Genomic DNA, 24,587 nt, shown 5'->3' with positions numbered 1-24,587 from the left:
ACCTTCGATCCAGAGGTTTTTAAAAAGACTAATTTTCTAGTCAGATTAGTTATAGACAGACTGATCAACAACTTTCAATTTTACTTTTAATCTTTTTCCTTTTTTCTTTTTCTTTTTGTGTCGTCGTCAATCTGTAACACAATTCTGTGTTTCCAATTTTATGTACTCCAAGGACCTTGGCCCGTTTATCAGTAAACTAAAATAAAAAATGATTATTGTGTACAATGTGCTGCAACGTTCATTTCAGACTTCCTAGGAATTGTTCTAATGGATGAATTATTCCATTAATGAAATCTTGAGATGCACCATTTTGCGTGTAAGAATAAAATTATCCATACTCGTTGCACTAATATAAGCATCGTTGTTAAATATGATTTAAAACAATCAAAAAATATTACCACGATCGCACAAATGATAAATTGGGAAGCAACTGGCACTGGCTGCTACATCGAATTTCATTTATTTCGATTAATTGACGAATGGTTAACGAAGTGAAAAGCAGCCTTTCGTAGAAATGTAGAATTTTTTGTAGAATTTTTATAGCTGCTGCAAAGGCTGCGTAAGTCTCAAGACCAAAGAATTCGTGTTATTTCCCTTTTTTCGGAAGCGTTTCCTTGAAAGGAACCGCTATTTGAGCCGTTTATTTTGAAAGTGGCATTAGTCACTTTGTTTTTAAGTCGATATATTTAAGGGTTTGTGTTTTAACATATTTAAAAATATGGATGCTAACTTTCGAGAAGATTTACTTGTATTTGTTACCTCAAGATACTGATATATTTTTCTCAGTATAAATAATTTCGTATAAACATTAAAAAATCACCACTTTTCATTACGGTAAAGTGACTTATGCCACTTTCAAAATAAACGGCTCTTTTTATCGACAGTTTCAAAAGCCCATGTAATCGGAAGCAGAACATATCGGAATTCGGCGAAAGATCAACCGGCGATTGCGAACGCATCGCCAGCAGCGTGCGCAGTCCCACAATTTCGAAGGAAGAAAGAAAAGACGAAACAATCTGTAGCGGAAGAAGCTGAAGGAACGCAAGATTTCCGCGATTCACGAGCACTCGGGAAACGGGCGGACTGCGACCAGTTCGGAATCGGTCGTTAACGAACGCGACACCTCGCCGGACAAATGTTAATTTAACGAGACGCTAAGTGGCCCGCGGACGCAGTGTTGCGGAACACGATCCCCAAAATCGACGCGTTCATTTGGCGCGTCGGCCGAGCGATAAATTCATTTAACGCCCGGGCGTAAAGCACCCTCGTTTGTCGAACGGCGTGTCCGATTTTATTCCGCACGCGGCACAGCGCGGCGCGGCGCGGCGCGGCGCGGCGCGGTTATCAAGGATCTCATTTGTTCCGGCGATGGTTTACGACGTTTTCCATCGGTTCGAGGGTCGTGCACGCCGAGCCACAGTTATTTTATAATCGAGCCGCGATCAAGCGGAATCACTTTCGGACTACCGGCAGGAATTTACGACCAACAGCCATAAAATCGTCCATGAAGCGACGCGCCTCCGCGCCGGTCGTCGGGAGCCGGGGTGGGAACCGGCCGACCGGATCGCGTTTTATTGTCTTTATATATAATTGGGACACTTTTTGCACCGTTCCCGGCCAGAGGTCCCTCGAACTATTCCTTGTCTGGACGTCCGATGAATCGCTGGAATTGCGGCCGCGATAAGTCTCGTCGTTTCTCTCCGGCCCGTTCGGAACGGCTCGCGACGCGCTTATGGTTGCCCGACACGCTGAAAAATTACTCCCGCCGATATGTCCGACTCGACTGGTCACGAAGCTACGACAAACGGCACCGACTTTTCGCGGAAATATTTTCCACCCGATTTCACCGGCCAGATACCGCGAAGCGTGATACTGTGCTATCTTTCTCTTCCTTCTTAATTGCCGCACAATACCAGCTTTACGGAAACCGTAAAAATTGTTGAAATGTAGATAGTCCCTACATGCACTAATCGCGGCATCTAGTTGTAATTAGGCGATACGATAAACGAGGCAACGCCGAGCCTCGTGTGTGAAACCTTTCGTATTAATGTCTTTCTCCCTGCTCAAGCAGCCACAGTGTGAACACGTGCGTATTGCAATAAGCAGACTGCGGATCTTTGTGCAAAATCAAAGTTTGTTGCACCGGTTGTAAGAGACAGGTGCCAGATATATGCTCGATCTTTGTTTTAATAATTTTAACGAGTTGGAAACAGTGCATCGCTGCTCTTCAATTAGTTTAATTTGCCTTACTTCTTAAATTGCTATCACTCGTTTTTCTCACAAATGCATAAAATCCGCAGTCTAATAATAAGAGTGAAATTGATATAGTCCAGAAGCGGGTTTGTTCATTATAAAATTACAAGCAAAAATGACCGATCGCTAATTGTTTAACTTACGATTACTCAGATTGTAAAGATACATTTATGAGTTATTTCAGCCGAGATCTTATTTATGAGCTATTTCATTATATTTATCTGTTACTCGCGGCAAATGTTATAATAACACGAGTTTAAAATCAGAATAGATGTCTTCTTGTTACTTTTATGAACTAATAGGAATCAGCTGATTTTCGTGCTCTAATAAATCTAATAAATCTAGCGTTAATCTCGCTTAACACTTCGCCGCTCGATTCCAAGTTGTGTTTGAATATTTATAAGGTTTTTTACGAGTGTCTGTGCAATGAGATGCGAATTCAGCGGAATTGATAGCACATTTTCTCCAGAGAAAATCTCTTTGCAGCGAGATTGATGCAAAGACCGAGACTCGAACATCGTCGCTGAATTCTTCTTCGAGTTCTCTCGCAGAAATGCGAATTCGCCGTGCAACGTCCGAACAACCGGGCACAAAAATTGTGTAAAACGCGGCTCCGAGCGACAATTCGCGAATCCCTTAGAGGACCGTGATCCAGCCAAGGACACTCTCGACCCCGAATTCGAACTGCTCATTAAGCGGAGAAGCTTTTAACACCCGAAGCCCGGCGAACTTTCCCGTTGTCGGGCAAGAAAGATCCAAACACTCTCGGCTGGTGGATCCGATTTAAAAAAAGAAAGGAGCTCGGCGAACTACTCGAAGCCGGGTTCAACTCCTCCAAAACGGAATTCATTAAGGTACAAAGGGATCTCGGTCGGTCTGGAGCGCGCAACCCTTTCCCGAAGACTCGACGATCTTTCCGAAGTGCATAGAATCGGGGGACGTAGTATCGCATCATCGACTGATCGCTCCAATCGAATGGCAACTGATGTCTTTGGAGAAAGAGTAGGGAAAGAGAGAGAGAGAGAGAGAGAAAGAGAAAGGAAGAGAGAGATGGAAAAACTGATCTTTTTGTAGGAAGAGTAGAAAAGAGAGAAAGAGAGAGAAAGAGAGAAAGAAACTGATATTTTTGGTATCTTTTTGGAGTAGAAAAAGAGAGGAAAAAAGAGAGAGCGAGAGAAGGGAAAACTGATGTCTTTGGAGAAAGAGTAGAGAAAGCGGGAGTGGGAAGGGTGAGAAACGCAGCTGGTCCACTTTGTTCCGGCCGTCGTACAGTCGGGACAATAAAGAATTCACAAGAATCCAGTCTCGGCTCTCGCGGTTCGAGGACGCAAATACGTGTAATTGGCAGTGGTGAAACAAGGGCGGGATGGAAGGGGTTGCCGGAGGGATAATTGGGCCGGATGGTAAACGGGGGTGTGCTTTCAAACATCGGTATTAAAACCATGGGAACACGTGGTGCTCTCCGCGATCTCTCCTCTTTCTTTGCGCGCGCTCTCTTTCTCTCTCCGCGAGCGTTTCCTCCCTTTCTGGCCGTTGAATCGGGCTGGTTCCGACCCGCTCCTACTGGCCGGGCTCCTCGGCAACCCTCGAATCGAACAGGTTAGTCGAGGAGTTGCATTATTTGCCGAGCAATGAGAATAATGGCCGGGTTCCTTCGGTGTGCAAACATTTGCCAGAGCTTTCGAGGATCGCGACCCGCGAATATCGCGCGGAGATTGTTCGCGGCTTGCCTCGTTAGGTTTCCTCTCTCTCTCTCTCTCTCTCTCTCTTTCTCTCTCTCTTTTTCTCGCTCTTTCTCTCAACGACGCACACGGTTGGAATTCTTCAGCGTTTCGCCTTCCGGCTGTCTAATTGATCCTCGGACACGCGGCTGCGCGTCGCGACGCCCGGCGATCTTTGTTCGTCGGATGGACGCTCGGGAACCGTTTTCCTTTTCGAGAGCCGAATAAATAACTCGCCGGCCCCTTTAAATTGGCCCCGATTTCAGCTGGTCTCGCCGAAACGCCGGAACACGTGGCCCAAGAAACAACAAAAGAAATATCTTCGTGTTCCGGTGAAGTATTGCGGACACGCTGATTCGATAAGAAGTTCGGTCGTACTTAATCGTTCGGGAAGCTAACGCTTGCCACGGATTTTTATGCAGAGTCGTTGTGTCGAAATTATACATAATTACCCGCGAACTACTTTCCGAACGACTCAATATACAGTGGCTCGCAGAAGTTTTGAAACGCAATAACTTTTTTCGAACTGGACTAAAACCTTTAGAACTCGATTTGAACTTTTTTAGATGATGGCGGGATTACTCTGGACAATGGCTAAAATGCTTTTCATAATTGCGCTATTACTTCGAATGACAAAAAAAAAATAGTGAAGTCTTGTTTCATAATTTCTTTATTTGAGCCCATAACGAAAATTTAGAAAACGCCTTTCGTAGATCTCGGCTGCAGATTTCTTGCAAAATTGCAGGCTCAAATATAAAAAGTTAAAAAGCGAGAGATTTTCTTTTGTTTACGAAAAGCAAGTTTTTCTTTTCTTAAGGAAAGAATACTAAGAAGGCATATGAATCGATTTGTCGTTTTCTCGGTAAAGTCGTCGTTCCTCACTATGTGTACGCATTTTGGTTTAAAAGCAGCGATTTTTTTCGAAATTGATTCGAAATGGAATTCATTTAAAGATGTCTCGAGGTCAGAGAAAGTGGGTGCGATTAATCTAACTAAAAGATTCGTTCCACTTTCTCAGAAAATAAATCTAAAATGACGGCGCAAAGTTTGGATAATTCACCCGATAAAACTAACGATCCCTAAGCTCTTCCAACGACAGCACAGAGTTTCGTATCCGCGACTTATTAATTTTCCACGAGAATACAAGAAACCCCGGCGAGCCAGGTCGAGTCGGCAAAAAGTCTCTCTCGAATCAATGGAACAAGGTTCGAACACCTCGGCCGGGTTGATTAAAGGGGAAAAATGCGAGCCGAGTCGCCCATGATCCACGGAACGGATAAAACATAGCGGGGAATCTGATGTCGAGCATTCCTGGGATCGGCGGGGGGAGGGTGCGTATGATAAGGGACGGGAGGAATGGAGGCAAGAAGGCGCAATTAAGAAGTTCAGAGATTACTCACCGAGTGCTCCGGCAGCGAGCCGCATGGTGACGGGTAGCTCGGACCCGGTCACTTCCGACAGCTTCCTCTTCCTGGGCCTGCCCTTCTGCACCGTGCCGGAAGAGGTGATCGGGCTCTGCTCCGCGGCGCTGTAATACGCCGGAACCGGCGACACCCCCGGCGAGCCGAGGTCCTCGATGCTCCCGGTTGCGCTCCCGTAATCCCCCGCGCAGCAGAGCAACTCATAGTGAGGTCTTGGGACCGACCAGCTCGTCATTCGTGAACCTTGCTGTCGAGTATTTCAGTGGCGACCCTGCGTTATCCTCCGAGTTCGATGAACGAGCGAACGCGGCTCTCTCGCGAGCGAGAGGAGACAGACTAATGGCCGGGACACGGTTTCCGCTCGATCGGATCGACGGATCGGGTCGGACCTCGACGCTCTACGCCCTACGCTCTAACCTGATCCACGGTGGAAGAAGAAAGGTGCTTCGGCTAATGTACCTCCGCTACAAAGTTCTTGTTGCCGTTGTCAACGCGTTGCCGTGACTAAAAATAAATCTAAACTTAACGAAGAAAACTCGATAGCTAGAACTTGAATTTCTCTCTTTGAAAATAAGAACCCCTCTTTTTAAGAACCTCCGCGCGCAAAAGTTTTCACGCACACAGCCTGAACCGTGTTGCGTGAAGTAGGATCTTCGAGGAATCCTCGATAAATCGTGTATAACGTGTGTCAAAAGCTCGTACGGCTCTATAATACTACTACTAATAATAATAACTTATTTACTCATGTACACGGGTAGAGAAGCCCTTTGTTACAGAAGAAGTAAGAGCAAGGAGATTTTACATAGCAATCGCGCGAGTACAAACAAGGAGAAAAAAGAAAAAATTTGAACGAGCGTTATTGTAACATTTGCCCCGAGTAACACGTAGCGAATAAATAACTCATAAATGTATCTTTGCAATCCGAATAATCTTAAATTAAAATATTAATAAATCTAGTATAAATAATAATAATAATAATAATAGTAATAATAATGATAATAATAATAATAATATAAAAACGTATTCATTTAACGTGATGAACCCTTCGTTACGCGTAAAGAAAGAATACGAAAACATGAAAAATATTATAACAAACGATATGTATATGATATGGCATAAAGTAAGAGAAATCCATGTATCCGAAGATAAAAGCGCGATGATAAGCGCAAGACACGGCGTATCCGCGCGTAAAGCTGTGTTTTTAAAGGTACGCTCTAAAGGTGTTCTACATGTATCGCGTGTCTTCCTCGATTTTCTTCTAGATCCTGAAAGTAGTTATCGACGAGCGGTGCATTCTAGTAATCTCGTTGAGTAGCAGTAATTGGACCAGATCCATTCGCGTGGTTAAGAAAGCTAATCGCGGCGAGGAGAGGACAGTATTTCTCGGCGGTTTATAGTTTGATACCTCTATCACGGCCGATACGGAACGACGCGTTCGACAATGTATCCTCCGGACAGATCCCCGCGTCTCGGAATTAACCGGTGCCATTTGTACGTCCCTTATTTGTCCGCGGGCCCCCATCAAGATCCGTCCTGGACGTGGATTAATAAACGTACGCGGCGTCCAGTGATAAGAGCCGGTGCAGCACACCGATCCCATCGATCCGGCCGCGCGGGAAGCGGCACCGCGACGTCTTTTCCTTTGCGAGGACGCGCCTCGGCCTCGGTCCCGAGCCCCGGCTTTCTCAGAATTCTAAAGACCGGATTCACCCGCGCCCGAGGGCTATCATTATCGCGGCGAGAACGGAAAAGATAATAAGCGCGGTGCGCGGTGCACGCGCGACAACGGGACGCGGAGAGCGCGACTCGTGTTTTCTGTCACTCTCGTCATCAAACTCGTTGATAACAAAGAGACGGCCTTTGGAGGATGGTAATTCCGGCTCGTATTTCTCACCTACAGTAAACCAGGCCGTCCCTCTGCCCGAAATGATCGCCTTTGTTCAGCGGGGTGCCGCAGGAGGCGCACGTGAAGCAGGCGACATGGTACACCAGGTCTCTGGCGCGCATCACCAGCTCCGACGCCGAGATTCCCGCTCGGCAACGCGAACACCTCGAGACGGCGAATAACCTGCGAACAGAAGGGCCCAGGGTAACGCGCAGAAACGATTCGGCCCTGGAAAGTATGCTCGGCGAAACGGATCTTTGGATGTTTGTGCCGATATGGTTTCTGCTCGCCATTCGTTTCGTAGACAAGACCGAGACACCTGTTTGATGCACCAAAAATATTCTCTGTGTTTAGTATACATGTGAGAATATGTGTGTGTGTGTATTAACACACAATGTATGGGAGAAATATTAATACCATTTTAAAAAGTCTGTTTTTTAACATTTCATTACATATTTGAAAGAAATCTGTGAAAACCTAAAAACCCTCGTTATGTACTTGTTATCAAAATCTTATTGTCAATTTTGCAAACGCTAAATGAATTTTAAAATGCGGATTTCTTTCAAAATTCGCTGATTTTCACCCGTTAGACGTAAGTCAAAGTGACTGGTTTCTAATTTCTTCTTTTACAGTTCTTGATTATTACTGCTCGTGGTGCTCCTTGTGAGCTTCGAGCTTTGTAGAAGTTTGCACGTGGTGTGCCGTCCGAATAATATGGTTTTTCTGTGTCTTGTGAGTCCCTTATGGTCTCGTGTCCAGTGAGTCCCTTGTGGTCTCGTGTCCAGTGAGTCCCTTGTGGTCTCGTGTGTAGTGAGTCCCTTGTGGTCTCGTGTCCGATGAGTCCCTTGTGGTCTCGTGTGTAGTGAGTCCCTTGTGGCCTCGTGTGTAGTGAGTCCTTTGTGGTCTCGTGTCCGATGAGTCCCTTGTGGTCTCGTGTGTAGTGAGTCCCTTGTGACCTCGTATCCGGTGAGTCCCTTGTGGTCTCGTATCCGGTGAGTCCCTTGTGGTCTCGTGTGTAGTGAGTCCCTTGTGGCCTCGTGTGTAGTGAGTCCCTTGTGGTCTCGTGTCCGGTGAGTCCCTTGTGGTCTCGTGTCCGGTGAGTCCCTTGTGGTCTCGTGTGTAGTGAGTCCCTTGTGGTCTCGTGTCCGGTGAGTCCCTTGTGGTCTCGTGTGTAGCGAGTCCCTTGTGGCCTCGTGTGTAGCGAGTCCCTTGTGGCCTCGTGTGTAGCGAGTCCCTTGTGGCCTCGTGTGTAGCGAGTCCCTTGTGGCCTCGTGTGTAGCGAGTCCCTTGTGGTCTTGTGTGTGCTGAACCGTTGGCGCTGACGAGGTTCTTCTCCTGACTAGGTTGTCTTGTCTCTACTCTTGTCTGTCTACTAGAGGATCAGAGTCATGCCTAATATCACCTCGGTCCTCCCTACTTCTCTTGACCTAGGGTGGGCGGCAAGGAATTACGGTCCAATCACTGCAATCCCAAATCCAGTAAGACTGCCCCAAAACGGTGGGCCGGGAGTTAGGAGGGAGAGTGGCAAAATAACTCCTGCTAGACATCCCACGCTGATGGGCCTACATGCCCGAACAATGCCAGACCCAACCGTAATTGACTGGACCGTAATCAAGGACCAGGAGACGTTATGACGGTGCCGCATGTGCCCGGGAACGGCCCGGGACAGACCCATACCGTCCGGGTACCCAGGCACATGGCCCCTGCCATAAATCCTGGCCACTTGGCCGTAACATGATACTATAAAAATGTTTTTGTTAGAGAATTTGTATATGAACTTCTTTATTCAAGCAGATATTGTAATAAAAATCGTAGGAGTTTAAATAAATCCAATCTTGTCATTATTATAAAGCAGTATTATTGGTCGCATTTAAGGCTGATAGTCTTAGTGTTAGTGCTCTGTACAAAGTCAAAATATATCATGATTGGACTCTAGAGAGGCGCAGAGGCGGATTTTATGCATTTATGTCAAAAGTGAATAGATCAAATACGAAACTGTAATAATATTACAAGAATTTGAGGATACTGTTACATTATTATCAATTTCTTACGATTATTAAAAGGAGAAATATATTTTTATCTAATTTATGTACCGCAAAATTAATTCATCACTAAATACATCATCACTAAACAGCTGATCTTTATGCAAAATAATTAATTAATCAATTCATTAAGTTAAAAATAATATAACACTGTTCATAAAACCTCCAACCATTTTCATTGTTCCGCGTTTCGTCTATTCATACCTCTCACAACTGCATAAAATCCGCTAAAATCTAATCGTCGCGATCGCCCTAGCGAATTCCTCAAGCGTTTTCCACCGGCAGAGACGACACAATCCGCGGTGGCAGAACGATGAAAATTTCAAGCTCCCTTTATTGTTAGATATCCAGCACGGAGAGCGGTGGGGACCTCGACAATGGGATACCATAGCGGGTACGTCGTCCCGGTATCTAACCACCAATCAAACCGTTTCAATTCTCCGGTTAGCCGGGGCGCAGCACGGGTAGCCTCTCGGGTTCAGCCGTCGCGTCGTTCCGGGTTCCTTCAAGGCGGCTACCCGATCACGCGTTCTTCGTAGAATCCCCTAATTACAAAATCAACGATCCCGATCGTCGCTCGAATTCATCGATCCCGGGGCCTCTCTTCCCCGTTCTCGCGCGCACGTGACCCCCGTTGTTCGTGACCATCCGCTCGGACCAAAATCGGAGAACAATGCCCGTTCTCCCCCGGCCGCCTCCGTCGCGTTTTTCTTCCACCGATACACCATAACCCTGCCGAGCGTAGGCGTGCGGGGAGGTTGGATAAGGAGGGTGAGCCACGGCGTGAGGAGGCGAGGCAGGGAGGAGGGGACGGTTGTTCCTCGCGGGCTCTGATATCGGACGTCGACGATCAAGCCGGCGTTACAGTTTCCGAAGCGCGAAAACCAAATAGAGACAAAGGGGTTGGCCTGGATATGGATCGTTGCATATTGCATGGGAAGCCCGACTGTATTCTTCTCTAACGAACTGCCAGCCGTTCCAGCCTCGAGGAATACCGGTCCTACGTGTGTTACACCCTCGCTCGGAATCCTATGTCTCTAGCATGCCACCGAGCGAGGGGGACCATGCTCTATGGGCCACTCGAGACAACGCTGCTGGTCAAATGTACGCTGCTAAAAAAAAAAATGGCAGCATCGACAAATCTTGGATAAAGATTGGCCAACTTCGACTCACGATTGCTGCACGGAAAATCACATCGTACTATGATGATTTTTCTCGGAAATTAAAGCTCGAAACTTCTGCTTTAAGATACTGTTCTTCGATTTTAAGTTGGACACACCCTTGCCGCTCTAAACATTTCAATGCGAAGCCGTGTTTGTCGTATCGAAAATTGCCAAGTTCGACGAAATGCAGGGACTTCGTCAAATTTTTTTCAGAGGTGCCATTTACAACGTAATGAAGTTAAATCTTTCCGCTTTAATTTAAAAAAAGGGAAACGTGGCTGCGATTTTTGTTCGCAAAGTTGCAGCGCTCTAAAGTAACCCTAACTATAACATAATTTGTAGAAACATAAATTTGATTTATTTATTGCGCATAGGTTTTGTCGCAATGATCAATAAATCGAATTATGTCTCAAACTGTCGCATAAATATTCTGACGGCAAAGGAATCACGTTAATTTTTTGTATAATCTTGCACGTTTCATTGCTATGTTTGTTAATCGTTCCGTTAAATTATTTCGCGTAACCTCTTAAGAATATTAATGCACATCACTGTGTGATAAAAGCTTGCAACCGGTGCTCCAGTCGTTAGCGTATCTCTAATTCGTCGGAAAAAGAGAACCTTTCAATTTTCCGTCGGTAACGACACGCTAAACGCAGTGTCCTTTCGATGGACTTAACCCTCATTCCCCTCGTGGCCTTTAATTATATCGTTTCGGTAAAGCTCGGAACGTGGCGTTGAGTAGGCGACGATTACAGCCCGTCGAGTTTGGGAACCCGATCTTTTTTACCATTGAAGGAATAACGAAAGGAGTGACATCTAATGTTAAGCCATGTCCACATTTGAGCGGGTTCGAATCACAGTGGCGTAAGTCACATTATCTTCATTGTGAGAAGCGAGCAGTGTCATCGTTTACTCAAACGTGTATTATTTAAAGGTCAAATTCATTATTAAGACAATTTAGTTAAGTTAATATAGAGTTAGATTAATTTAGAGTTAAGTTAATATAGAGTTACATTAATTTAGAGTTAAGTTAATATAGAGTTAAATTAATTTAGAGTTAAGTTAATATAGAGTTAAATTAATTTAGAGTTAAGTTAATATAGAGTTAAATTAATTTAGAGTTAAGTTAATTTAGATTTAAGTTAATATAGAGTTAAGTTAATATAGAGTTAAATTAATTTAGAGTTAAGTTAATATAGAGAGTTAAATTAATTTAAAGTTAAGTTAATTTAGAGTTAACTTAATTTCGAAAAAACCATTTACAGCGATATCATTCTAACTGATTCATTAATTACCTTGTTGCCATTACATGGCGTTTGATCGATGATATATATATTACAATGTATACTTAAATAAAGAAATCTACCTAAAAATATTTTTATAATATCCGTAACTGAACAAGAAAGATTCAGAAACCAGTCACTTCGTTAGCAAAATCTGTAACTTCCCGCCGTTAGATCTTCGCATTTAGTTGACTTTGCACCCGCGAAATTGAAAATGCCTGCGTTAACACTTCGTGTAGAACAAGATCAGGCTCTGTTGTTGCCGCGAACGACACAAGCTCCACCGACCCCGTGGACGGGGTATGCAAACATTTCTTAATCTTCGGTGACGCGTATTCCGTTTTTCGTTTTTCGTTAATTAATTCGCGCGAGGTTGTCGCGCAGCCGCCCAGTCGGAGGGCTCGGTCACGTTTATTCACCGGCCGCCGGTAATATTTTCGAAGTGAATAATTCATACGCGGGATTGAATATTTAACGTTCCCCGTCGAAGCTCGTCAATTTAACAATTTCAATCCGCTTAACGCGGCCGGCGGAGGGAGAAAGGAGGACGCCGGGAACGGGAAAGAGACGGAAACGGGTTCTCACGCTTTTGAGGACTCCCGGGGAATTATGCAACGCGTGCTCCTCCGCCTCGGCCGTCCCTGTTAACTGTGCTCTGGATTTCAACGAGAACACCGTTTCCACAAGCAGAAACACAACAACGTCCTCGCCGCGGCCGTGTAATTTATCCTGACCCACCCACTCCGGCGCGTGTCACTTAATTAATTTCATTCATCGGGACTCCGCATTTTAATATCTTAAACCACCAGCGGGGTACCGTGCACGTTGTTTCTCAGTGCGAACGAACTGTTACGACAAAATGACGCGACAAAATGACGCGTGAACATCCACGAGAACAGTTCGCCTCGATCTGCTCGGCTTCGCTTTACGTTTCACTCGAGTGCAAATCATTTTCGCCGATGTTTCGCACCGCGAGTGACGCTTTTCTTCGGCGTTCAGGTCGATGACCTTCCTTCGAGCATTAAGCTTTGCGATTGTAATAATATTTCTGTGCAGGTGCGTGTTCGAAAAACGCTGCAAATTTATGACAAACATGAGTACAGTAATTTCTCCCTAATTTGCGCTCAGATTGCGCACAAGTCTGGACAATTTGGGAGAAAAATGGATAATTGTTCGAGCCTTACGGCTCGTTTTTACAGCTACCGATTGTCAACAACTATAAAAACGAGACGCATGGCTCGAATGAGCGTATCTCCTCTTCCCAAATTGTTCATTTTTGTGCGCGATCTGAGCGCGAATTGGGGAGAAATTACTGTAGTTTCAATTCACAATAGTAGAAAGATTACACGAACTTTGTATTTCATTTCTATCTCTTGCGATCGATGCAGACAATTTTTATTTTGCATGAAAATCCGCAGTCTACTTATGACTGGTGTGCGGATCTTTCTGCGAGATCAAAATTGTCCGGATGAATCGCAACAGGTAGGAGCCGAGTACAAGCTTATCTCTCTCTAAAATAATTTTAATTAGTCGTAATTAACGTATCAACAGTTTCAGTTTCTTTTAATTTGTTCACTAATTTATCGTACCATTCCTCTTTGTCCTTTTTCTTTTTATGTTTCATTCACCTGTACATTTTACCCATAAATAATCGTCTATAATCTATTTTCGAATAAAATCTGCAGTCTCCCCATGACAATATTTTCTACGACACGTTCGAGCAAAAGTGGACCACGCATTTCCCAAAAAAATCGACCTCAGTTTATCATCGAACACATTCATTACCGTCGGTTCCCTCGACGCGAGCCTAAACGCGTGCATTACACCGGAGTTTATACCCTCGGATCCACCGGATCATTAAATTCGTCCAGTTCATTGACGCGCCGCGAAGAAACTCTAGCGAGAAAGAAGCGTGCAGAAGCATCGATCAAATCGTTGTAAGAAAAACCGCAAGATAGGGCACGAAGAAGTCCATCGAGCGCACGGACGTCTGCCAAAATAATTGCTGCCTGTGCCGCCGAAACGTATGCCGTAAAAAAAAAAAGAAACAGTCGGAAGATATTTATATTCAAGCCATTATCCCATGAGCGGATTGTTCTTTTAAAAAGGAGCCCGTGCACCGGTATCGCGGACGATATACTTGAAACACGTCTTATGAATCTTTTATATCCCGTCAAAGCTGAATCTTCGAAAGTTTTAATAAACCGACCGTATCTGCCTCCAGCTGCTCTTTCCCCGGCGACCAACCCCCTGATATTTTTCTGAATTTCAACTTCTTCTTCGACGACGACGACGACGACGACGTACGCACGTACTTTCCGCAGCGAGATCAGATACAAGTCGGCGAGCTTTTTCACCGTTTCCCAGGATTTCTCGGAGGTTCGCCCGCGCGCGAAACAAAGCGGGCCCGATCGGTCACCGCGGCCATTATACGTCGAATTACCGGAATGACGAGCGGAATTAATGCAAGATCCACCGGTTCCCGGTTCCACCGGGTCCCTTCCCGTTTCAGTATTTATTGGGGTATCCGCGAATTTGCATAGGAGCGTCCGCCCCGCTCAAAACTTCGCCGGGACCACACAAAATGTCTACTAATGGCCAACGCGAGGACCCGTCGAGAGCCTAGGTAGCCGATCCGGGGACCTGGAATTCCACGCTCCGTGTGATATACTCGGCCCGATAAAAACACGCGGTCACGATTTCCAGTAATACGCCACCGGATGACACTTCGTTTTTCGTCTTGTTCCCGGGCACCTCGGTTTCGTTAGGGCAACATTGATCGGGAGATCGATCGAGGACCGTGAGCCTCGCGTGGGCGTCGCCTACGATTCTGCCGAACGCGCCGATAGCGATCTAGATGACCCTCCTATTAATTTCGTGCACCGAAAGAACAGTTTCACGCGTTCCGAACAATTTTGGTGGTCCTTCGATAGAACCTTCATCGGATTGCCACCTAGTTGCATAAATAGCTTTTTTCAGGGCCGATGAGCTGCCACTGGGAGACTATTTCTTATCTATTTTATTATCTAATTTTAATGGGGAAATATGAAATCGTCGATTGAATAATGTAGAATGATGTGAAATGACTAAGTTCATTGCGAACAGTTATTGCTAGAGCGCGGATTTTTATACAAAATAAAAACTGGTGGTATTTATTTCAAGATACAGGAGCTATGTAGACATGTTTTTCTTTGCTTAATCATTTTAATAGGTTGATAGTAATTCAACAGTGTTTCTAATCTGTTCGAATGTTTTCACAGTTTTGTTATAAATGCATCAAATTCGTTGTCCAGTTATTACTAGCACACGCATCTTTATAATAAAATAAATATTGTCTTTATCAGTTGCAACAAACGTGAGCCAAATTAAATTACTTTATTAAATTATTTCTTCAATAATTCCGGAGGGTTGAAAATAATAGATTGATCACCTTATATTTTCTTGATACTTTCATTGTTCAATAATTTTAGCCATTTTTATTGCGTTTAATAATGTGATAGCAATCCGGTTGAGGGTTAAGGAATTTCAAACTTTCAGTTTCCGGCGACTTTACGATTCCAGAATTTTCTTACTTTAATTAGTGGGAGGATGCGAGCTTCGTAATGGCTGCAGGAAATACAACACTTTTATATATTTTCTCTTTTTTATTTTACTGGGAATGTACAGCGGTGGATTGTCAATCAGTTTTTAACCGGTATCAATTATTTCCATCAGCTTTTGTGAACTCCGTCGACGTTTCTATAAATTTGATTGTTGCATTTCGGTATTTAGTTTTGCCAGGCTGGATATACGAGTACACACGTTGTAATCACCCCCCGGCTTTTATTGTTATCCATTGTTTGCTTCGATTCGCTTTTTAATCAAGTTTATTACGGACGCTAAAATTCGTTCGTAAACGATGTTGTCGAACGAAATTGAAAAAAGACGGATACGCGAGCGATCGTTTTAATCGCGTGGCAACAGTTCCGCCCGTTTTTAATCAGAATATTCTTCGAAATCAATCCGTCGATTTTAATTCACTCGTAATCGTGCCTTTATGTAATTCGATAAATTAACGGTTCATTACGCTAATTCGAATTATCGCGAACGAGTTGCAAAATATGTAAGATCTATGCAAGAAAAATCTATTGGATGAAAATCGTGAACACGATTGTTAAACGTTCTTCGGGGATGGCTCAAGCATTCGTTAAACATGATATAGAAAAGTCAATGATACTTGTACGAAATACTAATGAAATGCCAAGTGCTCTGGTCTTTTAACCGGTGCTTCTATTCAGCCTATACTGCGATATATGTCCTTCGAATGACCTTGAGGCTCTGAGATCCAAGTTAATCTTAACTCTTAAGAACATTCTACCCCACGTAATATTTTTATTCATAACACCGACACTATTGCTGTCTTTTCATTCGGGTAAATAAATAAAATATGTAATTATAAATATTACAAATATGATCATATAATTACAAATATTATAATTATAACGATATAATCACAAATATTATAATTATAATGGTATAATTACAAATATTATAATTATAATTATATAACTTCAATGAATATTATATTATATTTTGAATTTATTTGTATTTATAAAATTTAAATCAGAAGTACAGAAATTATGCATAGGGTGGAAATCCTCGCGAACGTCGTTACAGGTTAAAATTCGCAGATGTAAAGAATCCAGCCATTGCGATGAATACGAGCAGCCACGAATTTGCAGAAAATATTTTTAGTAGTGACCAGATATTGTTCTCGAACCCTCGAATTCGATTGGCTAGTCAAAGGGATAACCGGTTAACAGTTCGAAGGAAAGCGTGATCCTCGGAGAGGTAACGTTGCCTCAGATTTCGCCGGGGCTAAGGGACACCGTTCGGTCGAACCCTAGGCAGCGTTCGCGTAATCCTCTTACGACTACTCGGCACTAACCTATAATAATCCTCTTTGCAGTAGATGTTGCCGTCCCTGGCGAAGCACGTCAGCTCGGCGGCCAAAGGGACCCTGCAATGGCAGCAGCGCAAACAGCCGCAGTGCCACGCACGATCCGCTGCCCTTAGGTACCATCGCTCGGCTATCTCCCTGCCGCAACCCCCGCAGCCCAGTCCACCCTCCGTGTTGTTGTTCTCGCCGGTGGTAACCTGACGATTGCTGATCGCACCATCCCCTGGCGGGGGTGTGCTGCTTCCGCAGCCGACTTCCTTCAGCATCGCGACGTCACCTGCCTCCAGGACATTCTGCGGACAATCGATCTGGTAATTATTCGCTCACAGTTCCCGTTAATTATCTGCTGACTCTCTGCGCTCAAAGCTGCTCTGCAATCTCTCTAACCAGAATCCAAGATAATTATTCGAACGAATTTTTTTTAGTCGAATACTTTATACGAGCAACAATTACTCATTGTTCGTTACAAATTAGTCTATCTGTCTATTTATTCGAATAATTCCTAATTTTTTACTCGAATAATTCCTAATTTTTTACTCGAATAATTCTCCATTTTTTACTCGAATAATTCTCCATTTTTCGTTCGAATAATTCTCCATTTTTCGTTCGAATAATTCTCCATTTTTTGTTCGAATAATTCCTCACTTTTTGTTCGAATAATTCTTTATTTTTTATTCGAATAATTCTCCATTACTCGTTCGAATAATTCTTCATTCTATATTCGAATAATTCTCCATTGTTTGTTCGATTAATTCTTCATTTTTTATTCGAATAATTCTTCATTCTATGTACAAATAATTCTTCGTTTTCTATTTTAATAATTCTTAATTTCTTATTCGAACAATTCTTCGTTTTTATTCGAATAATTCCTCATTTTTTATTCGAATAGATTATTCTAGTGATCAATGTTACATTTCACGTTCCTCATTGTTCCCAATGCTTCCTCCTTATAAAACGAAACAGCATGATTGTCAGAGAAAAGAACGCGGTATTTAAAAGGCAAAGCCGTTACAAATAGCAATCGAGCAAAACTCGCTAGCAGGATGATTCGATCGGGACATTTTGCTATACACATATTCGGATGCCTAAAACCACGCGTAAATGCCGAACCATTTCAATTCGTCTGTTTCAATAGATTTAGCTAGCAGCGATCGCTCCGAGCTCTGATACTGTACGCATCGTCGATGATTTAACAGTTAATGCCGATTCGGTTGCCGGATCCGCTGAAGATAGAATCGATTTTAAAACAGCATTAAAAATTCGCATAGTTGCGGATACTCCGAAACAGCCCGAACGTAACACGGTAATAATGATTTTCTGCAGAGGTGTTCTTTTCCTCCGTCCGCGCGTATTACAATGTGAATGTTTAAACAAAATTTCAGTGGCGCAGTAAAGCAGAAATTTTTATTGCGAATTAAAGGGACACGGCCTCGCCGAGCGTCGTAACTCCCGCGGTTTAAGCGTGCTACTGTTTCCACCGCCTACTGCTTTTACGACCATACTATATTTCTTACACCGAATGTGCGGTTTAAATCGTGCGTAGTCTTTAAAACTGTAGGATCCATTCTGCATGCGCGTATTTCCATCGCGGCGCACGTTTGTAATTAATCGCTCTATCAAACTCCATTCCGGATCGTCTCCGTGAGCCGCGCGATCCTCCAAAATCCCTCTACTCGCATCAATTTAGTCCAGAAGTTACTTTCTGTTTAACCTTCAACTAGTTGCGTAAGTGAATTCGACGTCTTATCACTAGAACCGCGGATTTTCATGCGAAATAAAATCTGTTTGCACTAATTGCAAGATAAAGAAGCTAGGTTACCGAGTCCGAAATAATATTTTCAAATTCTTGAAATGTTTTTACTGTTTTGTGACTGATCTTCTCGCTTTTGTGATAAATGCATAAAAATCCGCAGTCCACTTATCACTCTGCAAAACACACACAAGCTGTAACAAAATTTATTGCATACAAATTCGCAAACCAAGAGGATCATTTTTTGCGATCCTTTAGAATTACTATTCGAGTGCTCGAATAAAGAAACGCGCAATATCAATAATTCTGTGTCGAGAAACGCGGAATATTACATTTTGTTACAATTTTAATTCTTGCATTAATTGACCTACAGAATGTAGGATTTATTTGTTTATCAGAAAACATATCACAAAAACAAATTCGACAAACTCAAGGAAATAATGCAATTTCTAATATTAGTAATACGAAAGATTAATAATCAGAACTTCAAGTGACAATACAATACAATACAATAGGGTAGTGAAGCCAATTACTGTGGGGTGACCAATCGCTGTGCCTTTGCTTTGCTCTCGGTGATAATTAATTTTGTATTTATTGCATTAATCTTTTGACTCTTTTATTTAGTTTATATCCGAATAAAAAATATTGATCTATGTTATTCGATAAATATAAAGTTAATTACGAGACCGAAACCAAATCAAAGGCATAGCGCGATCACAGAGCTCATGTGACACGTACTTCTCTCCGCAACCACAGAATCATGAAATTAGAAACGCAGATGAACCGGCAAGATTAGCGTAGCTCGCGAACGGAACGCGGAGCAAAATCGATGGAAAATTGAACGCGATGACAAAACATGGAGTGTGTTTTTGGGGTGTTTCGGGGCATAATCGCAGCAGCGAAAACCTCTTTTTTCCAGGGGCGCAGTATTTAGCGGTGCACTCGAGCCTAGCCGGCGGCCACTCGTCTCACGGCGAAAATGCTCCCCACGTCGGAGGGATTTTTTTCCCGGCGGTGATCGCGACGAGGTCCCGAGGATCTGAAGGAGCCTGCTCCTGCGGGAGAGCGGAGACGTCGCCGTCGAGCCGGCCGCATTCATTCAGGACACTTCTCGGGAGCGCACGCAAGAACCGATGAATGAAAACAATTCGTGACTGCTGTCCCGTTAATGAATGACTCCCGGGGTAGTGGCTCTCGGTTTCGAATCGGCCGCGAGCTAATTAGTAGAACCTTGCGGATCGCCACAATAACTCAACGTCCTTTACGAGCTCTCTCTCGGGCCCGCACGTGATTTCCGTAAGTTAAATGGAAGGTGACGTCGGCCTGGAATCACCGTACACCTCGTTTTACCAAGGTGACGCCGTTTTGCTGCCGCTTGTCACCGACGTATTAGGCCGAACGTGTGCGAGCTGATTTACAACTATCCCCCCTCCGCCCTCCGCGGCTCCCCTCCCCTAGCCCCTTTCCACCACGCCCTCGTCTCCTTTACTTTCTTTCTCGTTTTTCTCGCCGATACGACGACGATTCCGTTTCATTGTCTCTACCGGCGACCGACGGACATGTGGTTTACGACGTCGCGGCTTGTACCCCTGGAATTGCTCACTTGTTACCGATTCGATGCTACCCTTTATCGGGCTACGCGACGCTTTATGAGCACCTGCTCCAAGCACCTTGTCTCCTCGATTTCATTAATTTTTCTCTCCTGCCCGACGCGATCATTTGTTCCCACTTTTCGCGGTTTCTTCGCTCTTTCACTTTCTTCGTATTTTTCGTGATTTTCTTGTTCATTGCGGACGTCGAGCTTTTCGATGGAGGGAAAAATCAGTTTCGAAAGACGTTAATATCCCGCGGAATATTTATAAATTCTGTCTAAGGAATTCTGACGAGGATAACGAAGAAAAACGTTCCATTAAAAGGACCTACGTAATTCAATATTATGTTATATTTAATTGTCGATTCGACTCTTGACACTAGGAGAAAATTATGAAAAAATTGTGACTTTATAAAGTCGAGCTGTAAAGTCGAATTATAAGGTATTTTATAAAGTCGTATTCGACAATGTCGAATTGAAATGAAGATCGCTGCACCGCTGTGAAGATTCATAAGAATGAATAAATAAAAGAGATTTCGTGTCTTCATTTATGCATTTTACACGATTACTTTGTATATTCTGTTGTGTATTCTTAAGTGCCTGAAATGATGCTTTGGCATGAACATATACCGTCGCCTTATCGGCGACATCTGAGTGCAAAGGGATAAAATAGACTTCCCAGCAAAGAAATACCACGGCCACTCAGGAATCAATAAAACGTTATTAAAGTAAAAGACAATCGGGTTATCTGTGTACGTTTTTACTATCTAACAACGTTAAAATCAGCTTATTAGAAAAAAAACAACCTAATGGACGATCTCCTCACAACTGCATTAGGAGAGCATCGAGGCGTTGATCGAGCTCTCACGTTGATGAATTTTCCCGAAATCGTGAACAATGCAAATAATTCGGTAATTATTGGTTTTTGATTCCACACACCTTAATACTTTTTTACTCAGCATTCAGTAATGCTTCGAATTATGCCATCGAATATTAAATATTGTTACAAAAATAACTCGGAAAACCGCCATTTACCGCAAGCAAATCCAACGGAAATTTGTTTGATAATATCAATAGTTTATTTTAACAAAAATATGACCACTTGATCTCGCTTGACAAACAACTATTTCATTGACTAAAGGTAGAACATATATAGATCTTGTATTTATATCTCTCATGGCTCAAAAACGTGGAACAAAGTAATGAAATTGGAATATATTATTAATTTAGCACTTGTCAATTAAGATTATTCATTATACATTAGCATGAGAAACCAGAAAGCAATCAGAAAGATATCACGAAATAGTCTGAGAAATAGTTTCATATTTTAAAATGACCGATTTCCTCTCAGTACAGCCTTAAGTCGGAGCACGTTAAAAATTAATATCGATGAAAAATCATGCTCTGCTCACGTGCAAATAAGATCCGCTGTACAGAATTTCAAAGTATGGAACTAATTTCGCCGACTGACTCCACGATGTCGGATAAATTCACCACTGTGCGTCTGCCACCCCCAAGCACCCATCGACAGTCTCATTCCGCCATCGTCCACAGTCATCGCAACAGCTTGCCAATTAGCTTCCGGTGCAGAAATTAAACAATCTACCCGAGGTCCTTTGGAAAGGCGCGTCAGGTAACCGCGTCGCGACGCTAAAACGCCGAAAAAACAGCGCTCCTGTTCTCGCCGTCCGTCACGGTTCGTCGGCGCCATTCGTCCCGCGAAATTTCAACGGTGCTCCATAGCCTCGGCTCCGTTCTTACCTACCTGGTGGATCGTTTAACCAGCTGGAACACAAGCGGCGTCGGCTCCCAGCGGCTTTGCCGACGTCTCTTCCGCTCTGCTCCCTGTCGTCGGCCGTCGCTCGCCTGTTCCCGTCGCCGCGAACGATCCCCGCTGAACCAATTTACGCCTCGAACCCGGCTATTTCCATCCGAATCCCTCCGGCGACCTTGAACCAGCGACAGCGATCTTTCCTCGAGCTATCCGGACGCTCTTCGGCACGGAGCGACCCACGCTCGGCCGTCGGAAGCTCCGCGGCTTGGAAACCGGAGGCGTTTCACCGGGACATTGGACGTTCAAGGTGTCAAACGTAGGGCAATTCGTTGTTTAAATTCATTGTCGAGGGACTTGTTGGTAGCAGTGACAGTCCTAATTGAAAATTCTGAGGCTGCAAGGATCAACGTCGCGTGTCACATGTTTTCACTTCTCGAGATACTGTCGCTCGACACGTCCGCTAGCCGCGTCGCTAGCGTACACGGTTATGTTTATTGTATTTATTATGTATTAAATGTCGTTAGAAAGAAGCTACAAATTTTCTAAATATCATGCTGCGTGTTACAATTTTTATTCATTTAGTTATTTATTGGATATGTACGGGAAGTTGCCTATTAGTTATGAAATCACAAGAAAGAAAATGTACAGAGATTTTCAATAATTATATTCAATTTTGAGTAATTATATTCGCGAAGTTCATTTGATGTTCTTTAGGCTCGTGCTCGTCACGCATGTGCGACGCTGCTAGCGAACGTGTCGAAGTTCTCATTTCTAATGCGTCGCGTTAGTAATTCTTCAAATAGCATGATTTTGTTGAGCCTACGGAATTAGTTCTCACGATGTATCTTCTAATAAATAAATCTCAGTTCCTAGCTACAGTTCAATGAATGAGATAACTTGAATTTTCTAACATTGCAGCGTGCATCGTTTGCCCTTGCAGCCACAGAATCTTGTCGATGTTCGTTGTCTTGACGTGATTTCGGAACTGAGCCGAAGGCGAATTTAGACTTTGCAGTTTGAAAGTGCATCCCGAATGATTCATCCGCAACAAAAAGTGTAATCCGCATTTGTACGAAAGTGAACAGTGAACGAAATACAGCCGAGCTCTACTTCCGGTGAATTGAACGTGCACGAATGGATGACTCGACCGTAATGAAGCGACAGTGTCACGTCTAAACGTGTTCGATGAACATCCGCGAAAGATTGGTGTGACCGTCGCCGAAAATGAGTTCAACCTAGATGGATTAGCGCTCAGATTTCATTGACAACGGAAACGTAAACGAACGGCGTAAACACTGCAGCTACCATCTCTCACATTCACCACGAATTCATTAACAGATGCACATCCGGGATGCACATCCAAAATGCGAAATTCGCCTCGAGCTCCGTGCGAGTTCGCAGTTCTGGCAGCACGATGCCCGATCTCTTTGTTTACCGCGCGAAGAGTGAAATATTTAACTAACGCGGCACTCGTCGGTTGAATCAGGAAGCGTGACAGAAGTGTCTCAGAATTTTCCGAGATTTTCCGAGATTTTTCGAGATCGTCTAACAGTAAAGAATCATCCGGGATCGTCGCAGATTATTATAGGCGGTCGCACCGATTCCGAAGAACAATTCTAGCCGCGTGCGAGTGGTCGCATGCGAGCGTTGCCCAGCGGATGCGCGACACAGCCGAAAGCTCGTGGCCGAAAAGTTCGCGACGCCGAAAAGTTCGCTCGAGGCTCGAGTGTTCGACGGGATCCGTCAGGTGTGCCTCGATCGTCCAATTGCCTCGGTTCCCGCGGCAAATCCTCTCTACCTGTCAGCGTTCCAAGGCCCCTCCGGTGTCTCGGTATCACCTGGTCCGGGCCATCTCCTGCGTGGACGCCGGCGTCGGAAGCACGTTCTCACGTAACCGCGCGCGCCGCCGGACCTTGTCAACACACTGCCGCGGCTGGTCGCCGAGCGGATTCACTCGCGGCACCGGAAGACGCCGGTTTTCCGCCGCGCGAGCGCCGACCCGGTGGAAAGCGAGCGGAAACGCGCGGAATATCTGGTTTGTTTCGGTGCGGCGCGGTGCGGCGAGGGAAAATCGTGCGCGCCACGGGCCGAGCCGCGGATAATGTCGGCCGTTGCACGGCAGACAAGTTGCCCGCGAGGGAAGCTGCTCCCCGTCGGCGTAATAGTACGATCCTGGGCTGGCCAGCCAGGGCCAGGGGCGGACGTCGGCATGCCAGGATAGAGGGGTTGGCCCCCGCGTGCACCGACGTCGTCGCACGGGGTGGGGTTTCGACGGCGGCGACGACGCCGGCGTGCCGCGCGAGGGGCAGAGGCGTCGGGACGCCCGGCGTTTGCGCGATAACGTCGCGGACCGCCGTCCTTATTCGATCCTCGTCGAGCGGCGCCCCCGACTGCGACGCCGCGTCGCGACGCCTGCCCGATTCTGACGGCTGCCCGACGAGACGACGGGACGAGACGAGACGACGAGACGACGGGACGACGAGGGAATCGCTTTGGACGACCGCTGCGGAGTGCTGGGCTTGCGTTTCTTCGAATGATTTTGGATCCGGTACTAGGCACAAGCCGCGCCAGCGGTGGGGATTTGGGAAACTCCGGGTGAAAGACGCCATAGTTGTTTAGGTGGCGTTTTTTGGGGTACTCTGCGCGGCAGGGTTTGTGTTTCTTGGGAATTATTTTGGAATGCGGAGGCGAAGATTCGCCGGATGCCATGGGAAATTGAGAAACGTGTGGGTTAGGATCATGGTGGCGTTGGTCAAGTTTTCGAA

At 44.7% G+C, this 24,587-nt stretch overlaps 1 protein-coding gene and 1 long non-coding RNA gene across 3 annotated transcripts in view; one reads left to right on the top strand and one right to left on the bottom strand.

Annotated features, from left to right (window-relative positions):
- The window catches only part of LOC117225465 (uncharacterized), a 33,312-nt gene extending 12,464 nt beyond the window's left edge, over positions 1 to 20,848 (top strand). The window contains exons 2-3 of the long non-coding RNA XR_004491518.2: positions 16,717 to 17,018; positions 19,377 to 20,848. This is a non-coding gene — a long non-coding RNA (uncharacterized LOC117225465). The remainder of the gene's footprint in view (positions 1 to 16,716; positions 17,019 to 19,376) is intronic.
- LOC117225463 (LIM/homeobox protein Lhx9) overlaps positions 1 to 24,299 on the bottom strand; it is a 36,693-nt gene extending 12,394 nt beyond the window's left edge. For both annotated transcript variants that reach the window (XR_013032777.1, XM_033479039.2), the window contains exons 1-5: positions 23,621 to 24,299; positions 21,814 to 21,997; positions 16,696 to 17,000; positions 7,290 to 7,463; positions 5,375 to 5,607 (exon numbers count right to left, since the gene is read on the bottom strand). Coding sequence is in view for 1 of the 2 variants with exons in the window: in XM_033479039.2 (XP_033334930.1) it covers positions 5,375 to 5,607; positions 7,290 to 7,463; positions 16,696 to 16,973 (685 nt within the window). In the remaining variant the exon portion in view is untranslated. The remainder of the gene's footprint in view (positions 1 to 5,374; positions 5,608 to 7,289; positions 7,464 to 16,695; positions 17,001 to 21,813; positions 21,998 to 23,620) is intronic.
- Between the last annotated feature and the right edge of the window lie 288 nt (positions 24,300 to 24,587).

This window comes from Megalopta genalis, chromosome 2, assembly GCF_051020955.1.
Source record: "Megalopta genalis isolate 19385.01 chromosome 2, iyMegGena1_principal, whole genome shotgun sequence".
Lineage (NCBI taxonomy): Eukaryota > Metazoa > Arthropoda > Insecta > Hymenoptera > Halictidae > Megalopta > Megalopta genalis.
Note: the sequence above shows the minus strand (reverse complement) of the source record. Positions and strands in the feature narration are given on the sequence as shown.